Below are 13577 nucleotides of genomic sequence, written 5' to 3'. Positions count from 1 at the left end.
AACTGTTTCTTGCTTTTTTGATTTGATAGGCAATTCCAAAGTCGCGATCAGTCTATGGTTAATTATTCTTTCCTAAAGCAGGACCTCCCTGAATTCTACACTTAACGTCTCATGAGGTTTTTCTAATTTTATTGGTGAGAAATGACATTATTCCTGACTATATGTGAATGTTAGGCACTGTTGCTTGTAATGCATTCAGCTGGTTCTTTCCTTGGCCTGGAGTAGTTTCAGGCCAAGGGAAGAACACCCGTGCACTGCTAATGAGTATGCTGAAACTTGAGATCCCTCTGTAGATCTCAGGGGTTTTATTTGTTTAGTCTTGAGCACTCAGCATTGGCAAAGTCAAATTTGTGGCTAGATATCTTTAAACAAAATCTCTTCTTCCATTTTTCTGTGTTCCTTAAAAACACTTTAACTTTGCTAACTTTCTCAACACAATAAATCTTCACTGCACCCCACCCCCCCGCCACCTGCCAATCTGTCTTAACTTTTCCTATGTTCTTCAAAGCATCTGGTGTTAACTCCTATTAAGAAAGTCAGCGCTATCTTATATAAGTATCTGTTCATTTGTCTGTCTCCCTTGAAGGGAAAATAATTGATTTATAAATTGCTATATTCCTATTACATAGTAGGAGTTAACAGTATTTGTTGTAGGATGAATGAGACAGAATTCACAATCGTTTCTATAATTCAGAGATAGAAGTGCTGTCCTGGAATCTGGGAGGTTAATGAAAGAAACAGGTATACCAGGAAGTTTAAAACAAGATTCCAATAATAAGAGTCAAATATCAGATATTGTCAGTAAATGAATCAATATCATCTTCTAGGCTTTTCAGGTTTTGTACATGCATAATGTTAAATTTGACACAGTTGTGCTGTATTTTATGCGGGCTCTTAAATTGTGGAAGAAAGTTTTCAAAAGGTCTTTGCTCATTAAATGAGCCTTCACTCCAAGAATTAGATGATTGTACATTTGGAGGCTGAGGAAGTGTGAGTAGAAGGCTAAGTAGAAATGGAGATTTTTATAAGCCCTTCTCTATCTTCTGATCAAGGTTACTCTTTCAGGCTTGGGCTCTCTGTTGTTTATCAACTCCAGGGAACTGTTTATCCTTTTTTTCTTTTCTTTTTTTTTTTTTTCTCATAATACCAGGGCCATAATTTTATTTCTTGAAATTTTCTGTGTTTTTAAAAGTCTCTGAAGTTTTTGCCAAAAATTGAATTCAGATGGTCTCCACTCTTCTCCCTGTGGCTGTTTTGAGTTCTATGAAACTCTTATTATTCTTTGTGCTCGAAATATTCTGTCTTTGAAACACTGACCTGCCTCCTTCTTCAGATGCTTAGCCTAGAAGCAATTATCTGGCCACCATCTCCCATGAGCATGTTCCCTTTCAAGAACAGAGCTAATGATCATTAAAGGTCTTGGCCCTTGCTCTGTGGGTAGGAAATAGTCTACTACAGCGTTATTACCTCGCTTGATAGTTATGTGGTTTTTGCCATCCCTGGGAAATATCTTTTATAGTGGATTTGGGAAATGAAAACAAAATAAATGGATACAGAATTCAGGCAGTTTACAGTCATTTTTATGGATTAAGAAAGGCTAATCTTCACATATAAATATATTCTCAGTTCAGGAGTAAGCCTCAAACTTCAAGACGCTCATTGGATTGTGGCTGTTTCTCAATTTGTTCAATATCATTACATGTGCTTAGTGCAGATTCTGAAGTAAAAATCCAAACAGGTAATGAGTATAATCCAATTCGCATGTAAGCCAATTATTTTAGAGGAAAGATTAATTAAAAGAAGTGGTAGGTTAATTTAAATCAAATAAGGCCAACTCTCTACTCTGACCCATTTTTGTTCTCTTGGATACAATAAAGAAATGTGCATTGGGTAAATATTTCCCATAGGAAAAAAAAAAGTTAACCATCACATTTAGAGTTTTAAACTAAATCCTTCACAATAACAGATGCTCTTCACCAAAACAAGCTTGTTCCACCCAATGTATTCAATAGCATCATTTTTTATAAATAAGAGTAAGTACCTTCTACAAGTGAGAGGGTTGGGGGCAATTGGGTAGAGAAAAGTGCATCCTATAACCGCCTCTCCCTTCATACCCATTCATATATTGTACAATTTTCCCATTTACATTTTTATAGGCACACAGATTATTGTATTTATGTAGCCAGGGTGGTCCCAGCAAGGACTGGGGTCCAGCTTTGCAGCATATTTCTGTAGTGATTGTGACAAGCTTTAATAAATAATCCAGTTGACAACTAAATTTATCACGGAGCAGAGAATAGCATTAAGGGATAAGATGTTTTACTCTCCCTATCCAGAAAGTCACCACTGCACCCAGGACCAAATTTAATAAGGAACATTGTGGATGGAAGAGAATACATTACTTATTTCTGTTTTTCTTCTTTGTCCACAGAGACTGAAAGAATTAAAACAACGGGAATTTGCTCGAAATGTAGCTTCCAAGTCATGGAAAGATGAGAAGAAACAAGAAAAAGCACTTAAACGACTCCATCAGCTGGCTGAGTTAAGGCAACAGTCTGAATGGTAAGAATTAGGTGTCTCAGGTGATTCAAAACTCTCTTCAACCTCTGGGGAAATTTCAATGATAAATTTACATGGTTCACTGTAGCAACATAAACAAATTATAATCAATCAACAGGTATTTGTCCGAGGGCAAATGTTCTAAGAGTTCAAGTTCATAAATTAATGACTTTGACATCTGATTTTTTTCTTCCCAATATCATTAATTTAATGTGCTCTTTATTAAAATAATCCAAGGATTATTCAAATATACCAGCATTTATTCTATCCATTTGATTAAAATGGACCTATGAGCATAACTCTTTAGTGATTATTTTAAGTTTTATAATAATAATTTTAAAACCATAAATAACAATGTATCCTTTTGGGAGGAAATAAATCTTCTGTACATTCCCCTATACACACCTGAATCTAGAATAAATGACACTATCATTGTCTGGACAAGTAAGATATCATTAATTCAGTTAAATTTACCACTTAAATTGATAATTATAACAAGGACACAATAACATATTCTCTTAGTTGAAAAATAGCAATTTTACATAAGCTTGGAACTGCTGAATGTTTCTAGGTGAGGAAATTGCCACCTGAAATTCAATTAAATTTGCAGATTGTGATTTGTGTTCATATGAATCATAATGTAGAATACTAATATTGCTAATTAATGTAGTTGACAGCAACTTAGTGAATTGTGAAATTTATAACTGTGACAAAATTTAAACTACTGTTGTTTAAGTGAAAAACAATATACAATAAACTTGGGAGTGAATGACTCAATTATCGTACCATAAAATATTAAATCTCAAATTTGATTCCAAAAATACTGTTATTTTTTTAAGATCAGTTATGAGTAAAAACACAGTATTCTGCTTACATACATTCATGTATTTGTACATGAGTTATCTTAGGATAATTTAAATTATGAAAATACATAAAATATAATAAGATTAAAAATAAGTGAGAAATTTGGTATGAAGAAAAAAATAATTGTCGGAAACACATGTATCCAAAGGTGAGGTTAATACAAAAATGCATGTTCTAAGATCTCACACAATCATTGAAACAGGACACACATTTGATACTGGCCTTTTACTTGCCAATGCAATGAGGATTGTAAAATATGTCACCTGAACCCATTGTCAGTAAGATAATCAGACTGCACTTGTCAAAACAGAACTTGTAAAGAAACACCTAACGGGGTTATTCGGGTAACATGCAGGAAAAAAATCTAGGGAAGCTGTTAATTCCTAGGTGGTTAATTATGAGGTGCAATGAGTCAGATTATTAAAAAACAACAACAACAAAAACAAAAACAGGACAAGGCTCACCATAGACACCTTTTAGATAGGTCCTTTAAGAACACACAGCAGAAAATCTGAGTAAACATAACTTTGGTTCTTTTGTTATTACAAAATGACAAACTTCTCCACTTCTACATTTCTACTCACCCATTCCATATTTTCTTTGGGGAGAAACAGACAAAGGATCAGAGGAGCCTGGATAATGATGTTGGTGATGGAGGTGGTGATGGTGATGATGATGCTTTTGTTTAGAAATTCTAAGTTTGCAGAGCTACCCATTAAGCGTCTTCCAAATTAAAACAAATTAAAAGATCCACCTTACTGGGGTTGAGCTGTCCCTCTGGAAATCTTACTAACTAAACAAATACAAACCTAAGTGCATCCTCTATAGAGTAGGCAGGCTCTCTAGGTCCCAATCATTATTACGGAAACGATAGGTGCTCAGCTTTCCAGCTACTTGAAACTAGGAAAATGATTTCATTCTTTTCTAGTACCCACCATCTGCCTTCCAGACAATTGTTCTGTCTGCTTAAGCAGGCTCATGGGATGTCCCTTAATATGTCTCTTAATAGGATTATTAAATATTTTCATTTTGGCAGCTGAATTGACAAATGAAAGTAAGAAATAAAATGAAAGAAGTAAAAAAAAAAAACTCCTAGACAACCTTTCTTTGTCTTTTATTCTCATAATGAGGGCTTAAGAGTAGGATGAAGCAGATAACAAGGAGATGCCCCCATGAACCCAGGAAGAAGAGAGGACTAGTAGTAAGAATATTTGAATCAAACTGATTTTTAAAATGATGGCAGAAACTGTTAATGGATCTTATAAAGGGCAGTCAACTTTGGCCATCCCTTGGGTAGTTTAACCCAACTAGATTTCTCAGCAAGACCACTTATTGTATGCAGGGAGATGCACACCTGTTTGTAAAATTATATATGTGTAAGTCTAAGTGTAGTGCAACTTGACATGGACATTTTTTCCAAATTTAAAAAATTGTTGGACCACTGATTCTGAGAATATAAAGTTCCTTATATAAGAGCTAGATAATGTGGGACATTAGGAAATTATATCATGTAAAGAAATTATGTTGTTCTGATATGTTTTTTTTCCTGTTTGGAAAGTATACTTCTTGCACAAAAGGGAATTAATTATTCAGATATTAAGATGCCAAGAATTAGAATTCTTGTACAACTATTGGAATGGACAATCCATTAATAAGAATTAAAGGGCTACCTCTAAAGTTGCATTTTTATTATAAATAAAAATAATTAGGTAAAAAAAATGGAAACATAAACTGAAGAAAGTTCTACAGGAGGGAGTGAAATCATAAATAAGGATATAGCTATAAAAATTAAATCTTTAATTATGTTATAAGTCATAAACTTGTATTAAAATTATAGAATTTAAAAGACTACAAAGACAAACAATTAGGATTTTTCACAATAATAAAAATAAGTTAAATTTAAGATGAGGAAAATTAAAGTTTATAAACAGATCAAAAGTCTAAAGCATGAAAATAAGTTGTAAAAGATTAATAATGAGAATAAAATGTTAAAATTGTAAAATAATATAATGATTAATGTAGATTAGGTTGTAAAGTAAGCACAAGAATTAAAGACAAGAAAATAAAACTATAATACAAAAACAATAAGATCAAAGAGCTTTAAAAATACTTAAAAGAATATAAAAGAAAGAGGCTTGCACGTTAGAGAGATAAATGGTAAAATAAAAAAGCAATACAGAAAAGAACATTTAGACTAACATAAGTAAACACAAGAAAATGGACAAAACAGTACCAGCATAATAAACAAAAATATTATTAAGGAAAAAATAGAGAGAATATAAAAATAGTAAAATATCTGCATCACAATGGAATCAGGAGGGGTAAAATGACAATATATATTCACACCAGGCTTTTGGAATAATTTCTCTTAAGTTTAGTGCAGATAATATCAGATTGAATGCAGTTCCCGGAGAAGGTCACTTAATACAGAAATATAGCTCTGACTTAATCCAAAATACGCTGTAAATATGGAAAAGAATCTCTTTGGCACTGAGGCAAACTACAGTGCTGCAGATGTTTCTGGACCTCATCTTCTATCCCTAGGCTTCAGGTACACTAACAGACCAACCACTACAGTAAACCTCTGTGCTTCCAATTTTTCTTTATGTTTGAAAGAAATATTCAACAACCCATACAACTTAGAGTATTCCGCCATTCCTCATATTAAATACACTTAAATATACTCTCTAAAGAACATGAAAATGATTTTTAAAAGGAGATTAATGTGATGAATGAGAGGAAAGTTTTCATTTTGAAATAGTTACTTTAAGGAACAGAACATATTTTTATAAAATTTCTAAATTTAATTTCCACAAGATTCAAATGAACTCTATAACTCTAAAGTTACAGGCACTATTTTATGGAGAGAGGACAATCTGAAATTATTAAAAACTGAATGGTGGCTGAAATCATTGTTTGTAAATTAAAATCCATTATGTGCGAATTAAACAACACATTGAACAGTGTAAAAACGTGAGTCAGTAAAATAGAAATTAAAAACAAGAAATTCTTTCTGAACTGGAGAAAAAGACTAAAGACACTAGGATACTGAGATAAATAATAAGACTTAAATGATATTTTCAGGAGAGTCAAAAAATTTAACATCTAAATCCCAGGACAAGAAACCAGGACAGGGAAGAAGCAATAATCAGAGAAATCTGAGATGTGTCTGAGCTGAATAAAGTTGAATTGAAACTGCCATAAAGTACTAGCAAAAAAAAAAAAAATAAGCAAAAGTAATCAGTCTGTAACTATGGTCTGGTAAAATAATAAATATATATAATATGTTATATATAATAAATATAGCAAATATATATATATTAACTATAACATAAATACAGTCTATTTAACAAACATAATATATAAATAAAAAGGAAAAATTACGAAATCATAAAAATACTCAAGCTGATTCATTTCAAAAAATGAACAAAAGGAGGCTAATTAAATATGACCCTGCAGTATTAAACATCGAAAGACAATGAAGCAAAGTACATGAAATTTGGTCAACAAAACAAATGTGACTCCAGAGTTCTATGCTGATTGGACAAATACTCATAAGTGAAGGCATTAAGAAAGAATTTCTCAGACCAAGGGCTTAGAAAGCATTCCTCTCCATTAGGGTTTAACTACATGTGGTAAAGGTATCAGTTGTTTTAGTGTTGTATATACTTACACAAGAAATGACAGAATGAAAATTAAATAAAAATTGAAAATAGAAAAAAATCAAGCAAACATACATCTAAGCATGTGGAAAAACAAAAAGAAAAGGAAAAGAAAGCCAACTCAAAGCAAACAATCAGATCATTGATGTCAGTTGTATTGCCTTCCCCCCAGGAAGGCCTTGTTTTGTAGGAGAGATTTTATAAATAAAACATTAAAGAGATAATTTTAATCTAAAGAGTTTCATCTCTTATGTGCATTGCTGTTTCCAGCTTTCTAACAGAACTACTAATTAAGCTCAGTTGAATGAATAATCTTTAAAAAGCTGTTAAAAGATAAAACATGTATATGCACAAAAGGTAGAAAGAAAATATTTTGGTGTGTGAGAAGCAAAAGGAAAGATTTCAATGTAATTGAGATGGCTTTGTAAATATGTCACTGTATTATACATTTATTATAATTAGTCAAAATAGTGACAGGTCATAAAGAAAGAGCTAACCACCCTGTTTCAAAAGAAAGCAAGGAAGCAAACATGAATGAATTTTAAAACTGAGAAAACAAAAATGACAAAAGGCTAGAACTCATACAAAAAAGCAAATTAAATATATATTTTTATACTTTGGAAGTGACTTTTAATCCATTTGATTTCTTATTTAATGTGAAGGCACTGATTGAAAAACTCTGTGAAAAATATTAATTCTATATTCCAAAAAAATAGATACATTCTGAAGAATGTATATTGTGGTATAAATACAACACTTTTACAGCACTAGCATAAGAAAGTCACCCGCTATCACTTTTTGCTAAGTTCAAAAGAACACACTTAAATGATGTATTTTAAATATAGACACCTAAGTGAAATAAGTTAGACAGAAAAAGTCAAGAACCATATGATTTCACTCATATGTAGGATATAACACTGAACACAACAAACGAACAAGACAAAGAAATAAAAACTCATTGATGCAGACAACAGTTTAGTGCTTACCCGAGGGTAAGGGGGGGGGCCTAAAAAGGTGATGGATTAAAGGATAAATATAAGGTGATGGAAGGAGACTGGGTTGTGAACACACAACACAATATATAGTTGATGTATTGTAGAATTATTCACTTGAAACCTATATAATTTTATGAACCAATGTCACCCCAATAAATTTAATTGAAAAAAGAAATAGCCACTATGATACAGATATACTAACTTAAGCACAGTGAAATGGTTATATTATAGTAGACATAGTTCATAAGTAGTAGCATAACCCATCATAAAAACACTATGAAATGTTCACATATAGATAAGATTTCAAATCTAATGCCTTAATCCTTTTAATATTTATTGTATTTACAGTGTTTCTGGAAATGGACCAGCATACAAAACACCCCGGGTAGCTATAGAAAAGCAACTCCAGCAAGGAATTTTCCCAGTTAAAAATGGCAGAAAAGTATCATGCATGAAGAGTGCTCTTCTCCTTAAAGGAAAAAATCTCCCCAGGAGCAGTTCCGATAAACAACGGTCTACCATGCCAAATCGACACACATTACAAACAGACAGACTTTATTTGTTTGGGAATCGGGTACCACAGACATCTTCAGATCTCAGTAATGCAAATCACAGAACAGGCGTATCGTTTTCTTTTTCCAAAAAAGTGCATGTAAAATTAGAATCTTCAGCATCAGTTTTCAGTGAGAACACAGAAGAGACCCATGATTGTAACAAGTCACCCATCTATAAAACAAAACAAACTGTGGAGAAATGCAAATGCCGCAGGTTGGCAAATGAGGGTACACACCTTTCTAAGGAAGAAGATCTAAACATCTCAAACCATCTGGAAAGTGTTTTACACAATACGTACTCCATGAGCTCTCAAATTTTGCAAGACAAAAAGGACTCTATTGATGAAACACTAGAAGATTCGACTGGCATTCCTGCTTCATTCTCGAAATCTAACATTCATCTTTCAGATGTGGGTTTTACTCCCTCCAGTAGAGGAAAAGAAACTAGAAATACATTGAAGAGCCCTTCAGAAAACTGCATTAATCACACGTGCCAAGCAAATGCTTCCTCCAGCCCACCAAACATTTCCAAGCACAGTGATGCCAGGATATTTGAGTGTCTGGATGGGTTTCTATCACTAGAGCCAAGAGAGCAAAACAGTCCAGTGTATCTGAATTCCAACTCCAGAATGGAGAAGAGAGAAAAATCTTTAGATGAAACAGAAAGAGTTAGCGAAAATGTGCAAAGGCTTATAAGAGAAGCATGTCCCCATGATGTGAAATCCAAACCAATGCCTTTCCTCCACGTGCAAAGCAAAGATGGCCACACCACTCTCCAATGGCCTACAGAACTTCTGCTCTTCACAAAAACGGAGCCTTGCATCTCTTATGGCTGCAACCCATTATATTTTGATTTTAAGCTTTCTCGGAATACAAAGGATGGCCATGATCCAGAGGACTCAAAAACAGAATTGATAAAGGAGCCCTTAGAAATGAAGACTAAAATAGAGAGCCAAGTCTCAGGTTTAGTCAAAGACCAACAAAAATTGATCCAAGAAGATAATCAATCTCTGAAACCAAAGATGATGATAGAGAATCCGGATTGGGAAAATTTCCAGAGAAAATATAACTTGGGCTACAGTGATTCTGAGCCAGATATGAGTAAACATAATTTTAGCGCAAGTGATTTGGAAACAAAAAGTCCTGAAGTGCCTGCCTGCCTTGATATCTCTCTGAAGAACTGTGTAGGAAACAATAGGAAGCATGATAATGAACTCAAGGAAACTTCAAGGGCCCATTGGCAAAGCTGCCAAAGGGTAGTACTAAATGATGCAAATGAGGGCCTGTCTTTTACTCCTTACATCTCTAGGACTAAAAAGCATAAACTGATTTCCTGTGGTCCTCATTCAGCTTTTGAAGATGGAAATGAATTCACCTGGAATTCTAGTCCTTACACAGTAAGGAGTCACAATGATCACGGGAAGAACTTCAGTGTGATTTTAAATAGTAACCACATCAGCATGACCGGCAGGGTTTCTGCATGCAGAAACCGAAGTTACAAAAGAAGTTCCCCAAAGTTGTCTCTAAACAGACCTTCTAGCCCTTCAGACACATCACCTGACAGTACATCCAGTTTGAGAAGTGCTTGCTCAAGTCACAGGTCCAGTGGTAATGGCAGAGGCAATTTGCTCTACTTTTGTAAAAGAGAACACAATTCAGTAAAAAGGCACAAAGGGAAACACAGAAAGCACAGCTGCCTCTGCTTGTCTGGTGAGATAGCAAAGAGTGACTGCTTGCCATCTGAATCACAGACAGATAGAAACTGCAAATTGTGGGAATCACTTAAAAATGAAAAATATTCAAAACATAGATATGGTCACTGCAGAGAAATGTATAAACTGAGCAAAAATCAACAACAATTTTCAGGGTCAAAATCTGGGAGAATCACCCGTTGCAATACTAGCTCACAGGTTTCCTGTGCTGGGAACAGTGGAAAACCATCTAATTGTCAGGGACCTCAGCACAGCAGATTGGGCTCTTACCCAAGAGAAAGGATTTATTACTTAAATAAAAGTGAAAGAAGTCAACAGTCTTTGCACAGCCCTCACATTTGTGATCTGGAAAAAGTAAAACCCATGCAGTGTAACTCTGGGAATATCAACCGTCTTCTAAGGAATTGTTCCAGCCACCCTTCAGACACTGCAGAGTTGAACATTACAGCAGGAGAGAAGACCTCCATGACAGCCAAATGCCTCTTAGAAAGAGTTCAAGCCAAGAAATGTCAGGAACAATCAACTAATTTTGAGGTCTCTTCAAACAGTTGCAAACATGAATCAGAGGCTCATTCACAAATCCAATGCACAATTCAGTTTACACCACCAGGCTGTAACAGATCAGCATTGCCTTTGTCTGAAAAAATACAGAACATAAGTAAAAGAAGAAATGATAAAGGCAGTGCAACTCAAAGAACTATCGAGGAAGACAAAGGCAACAGTTCACAGACAAATGATTTTACTGTTTTGGTAGACACTGATTGTGATAACCATCTTTCTAAAGGTATAATTCACGTAGTAGCAGACTCTCAGTCACCAAACATAAAAAAGAACCCAGCAACAAAAGAACAATCAAAACCTTTAATGAGTGAAGTCCAGCCTTTTCTTCAATGCTGTGACCCAGTACCGAATGATTTCCCTGGTGCGTTTCCATCTAAGAGATATACTGGTGTCACTGATTCAACAGAGACCAAAGAGGACCAAATAAACCGAAACTTACAAGATGTAAGCATGCATGTGAATCATGTAGAGGGAAATACGAACTCTTACTGTGACAGAACTATGCAGAAGCATGAAAAAGTAGCAGATGAATTCGAATTGTGTCATAAATCTCTCTCTCCCCCTTTAATTCAACAGCCAATAACATTTTCTCCTGATGAAATAGATAAATATAAGCTCCTACAGCTACAAGCCCAGCAGCATATGCAGAAACAGCTCCTATCAAAGCATCTTCGAGGGTTGCCTGCTCCAGGGCCAACTGCCTTCTCTGCAGCCTCAGCGGTGCAGACAGTCCCAGTTCACCAGCATACTTCTTTCACCACCATCCACCATACATTCCTGCAGCATTTTGCTGTTTCGGCTTCCATAAATTCCCAAAGCAATCACCTCCCTCTAGCTCGTCTACATGCTCTTTCACAGCCACATTTTACTCCATTCTCATTTTCACCTCTGACTCCAACCATCATCCCTGCACACCCCACTTTCATAACGGGTCATCCCCTGCATTTAGTCACTGCTGCCCCCTTCCACCCATCTCACATAACACTTCAGCCACTGCCCCCTGCAGCGTTTATCCCCACATTGTTTGGCCCTCACTTAAACCCAGCCACAACTTCTATCATCCACTTGAATCCTTTAATCCAACCGGTGTTTCAAGGTCAAGATCTTTGCCATCAGTCTTGCTCCAGTCAGATGCAACAGTTAAATGGAGTAAAAGAGGCCTTAAATATGTCAGCACACTTGAATTAATAGATGTGAAAGTCCCTCTTATGGATAAATAGAACAAATTGTCGCTATCTACAAAATGACATGTTCAAAGTGGTATATCTGATTGTTATAAGATTTAAATATTGGTGTCAGTTCAAAATGTGACCACTACATGAATATGAACCAAATTGTCAATATTGAAATCAGAGCATTTTAAGAATTTCTTTTTTTTTTTTAACTTCAAAAATAATAAGGCAAATTTAAAATAATTTTATGGGAAGGTATAGGGAAAAGTGTTAAAGATCAGTTTTGGATGAATTCTCACATAATATTATAAAATGATAAAAAACATTCGTGCAGATCATTAATGCTACAAAAAAATCAAATGGAACATAATGTATGTTCTACATGTTTGTTGAATGAGTGTATGAATGCACATTAGATTTTATTCATCAGATAATAAAAGGTGAAATGAACTAATTACTAAAAATAATAATTTCTGTGGTTAACTATTGACTAAGCTTTTAACTCATATAATTGGTTTCAATCACTATAACCTATAATTTCATAGGAAATAAGAGATGGCAAGGAATTTTCTGCTTAATTCAAGGTGACAATTACTGTTCATTGAAAAACAATCTTTACACAGACTACACTTGTATTGATGAGTGTCTGTGAAAAATTGGGTTATCTTCATTTCACACATGCCTATGTCAAGAGAATTTTGTAATTGTAAGAATCACCATTAAAATTAAGAATGTTTAATTTTTGTATAAGAAAACATATAAAAACTATCATTAGCATTTGATAATGCAAAATAAAAAATAAAATATGCTCAGAATTACATTTTGAATATATTGGTCAATCTTTCAAATATAAAGGGACTAAGATGTTATGTTTTCTTTATTATTCTACTCTGAAATCTTATCGTGTTCAGCCAATGTATGTATAAGTGTAAAGAGAAAGGTTTGGAAATGTCAGAATTGTTATGTTGCCTATTGACAAAATGTTACAAAGTATTTATTCAATTGCAATAGGTATTTATAAAATACAGTGAATGAAAATGAATAAAATCACCATTCATGTAATTTTGCACTCAAAATTCACTCAAAATGTTTTCTGGCCTACAGAATTCGCATTTCTCACATCTGTTTTTCTGAATGCCCTTCCAGTTAGGTTTATTACTTTATATTCTTAAAATGAAAGAAGCACTTGTGTGACTATACATTCACCATAAGCATAGGTTTCAGAGAAAAACAAACTAAACAGAAATGGAGGTAATCAGTAATCAACCACTGTATCTGATGATGCAAACTCCTCTACCACTAGAAGATAAAAGGAAAATATGTTTCAGCTTTGGCTTCAGAGGGAAGAGAGCTATACGTACTGAAGACCTATTGTGCATCAAGAGTCAGCCTAAGCACTTGGCACACATTATCTCATTTAATTTTTACAACTATGTATCTTTTTCTGAACATTTTATTTATTTTTTAATTTTTCAATTACAGTTCACATACAGTATTA

General features: G+C 34.1%; 1 protein-coding gene across 1 annotated transcript in view; it reads left to right on the top strand.

The window, feature by feature from the left end:
* The window catches only part of ZNF804B (zinc finger protein 804B), a 454444-nt gene extending 442324 nt beyond the window's left edge, over window positions 1–12120 (top strand). Inside the window, exons 3-4 of the mRNA XM_033088608.1 lie at window positions 2432–2562; window positions 8429–12120. Of these exons, the coding sequence (XP_032944499.1) occupies window positions 2432–2562; window positions 8429–12095 (3798 nt within the window). The 3' untranslated portion in view covers window positions 12096–12120. The remainder of the gene's footprint in view (window positions 1–2431; window positions 2563–8428) is intronic.
* The last annotated feature ends 1457 nt before the right edge of the window (window positions 12121–13577 follow it).

The sequence above is a fragment of the Rhinolophus ferrumequinum genome, chromosome 20 (genome assembly GCF_004115265.2).
Source record: "Rhinolophus ferrumequinum isolate MPI-CBG mRhiFer1 chromosome 20, mRhiFer1_v1.p, whole genome shotgun sequence".
NCBI classification, from domain to species: domain Eukaryota; kingdom Metazoa; phylum Chordata; class Mammalia; order Chiroptera; family Rhinolophidae; genus Rhinolophus; species Rhinolophus ferrumequinum.
The sequence above is the reverse complement of the archived record's forward strand: the minus strand, read 5'-3'. Positions and strand labels throughout refer to the sequence as shown.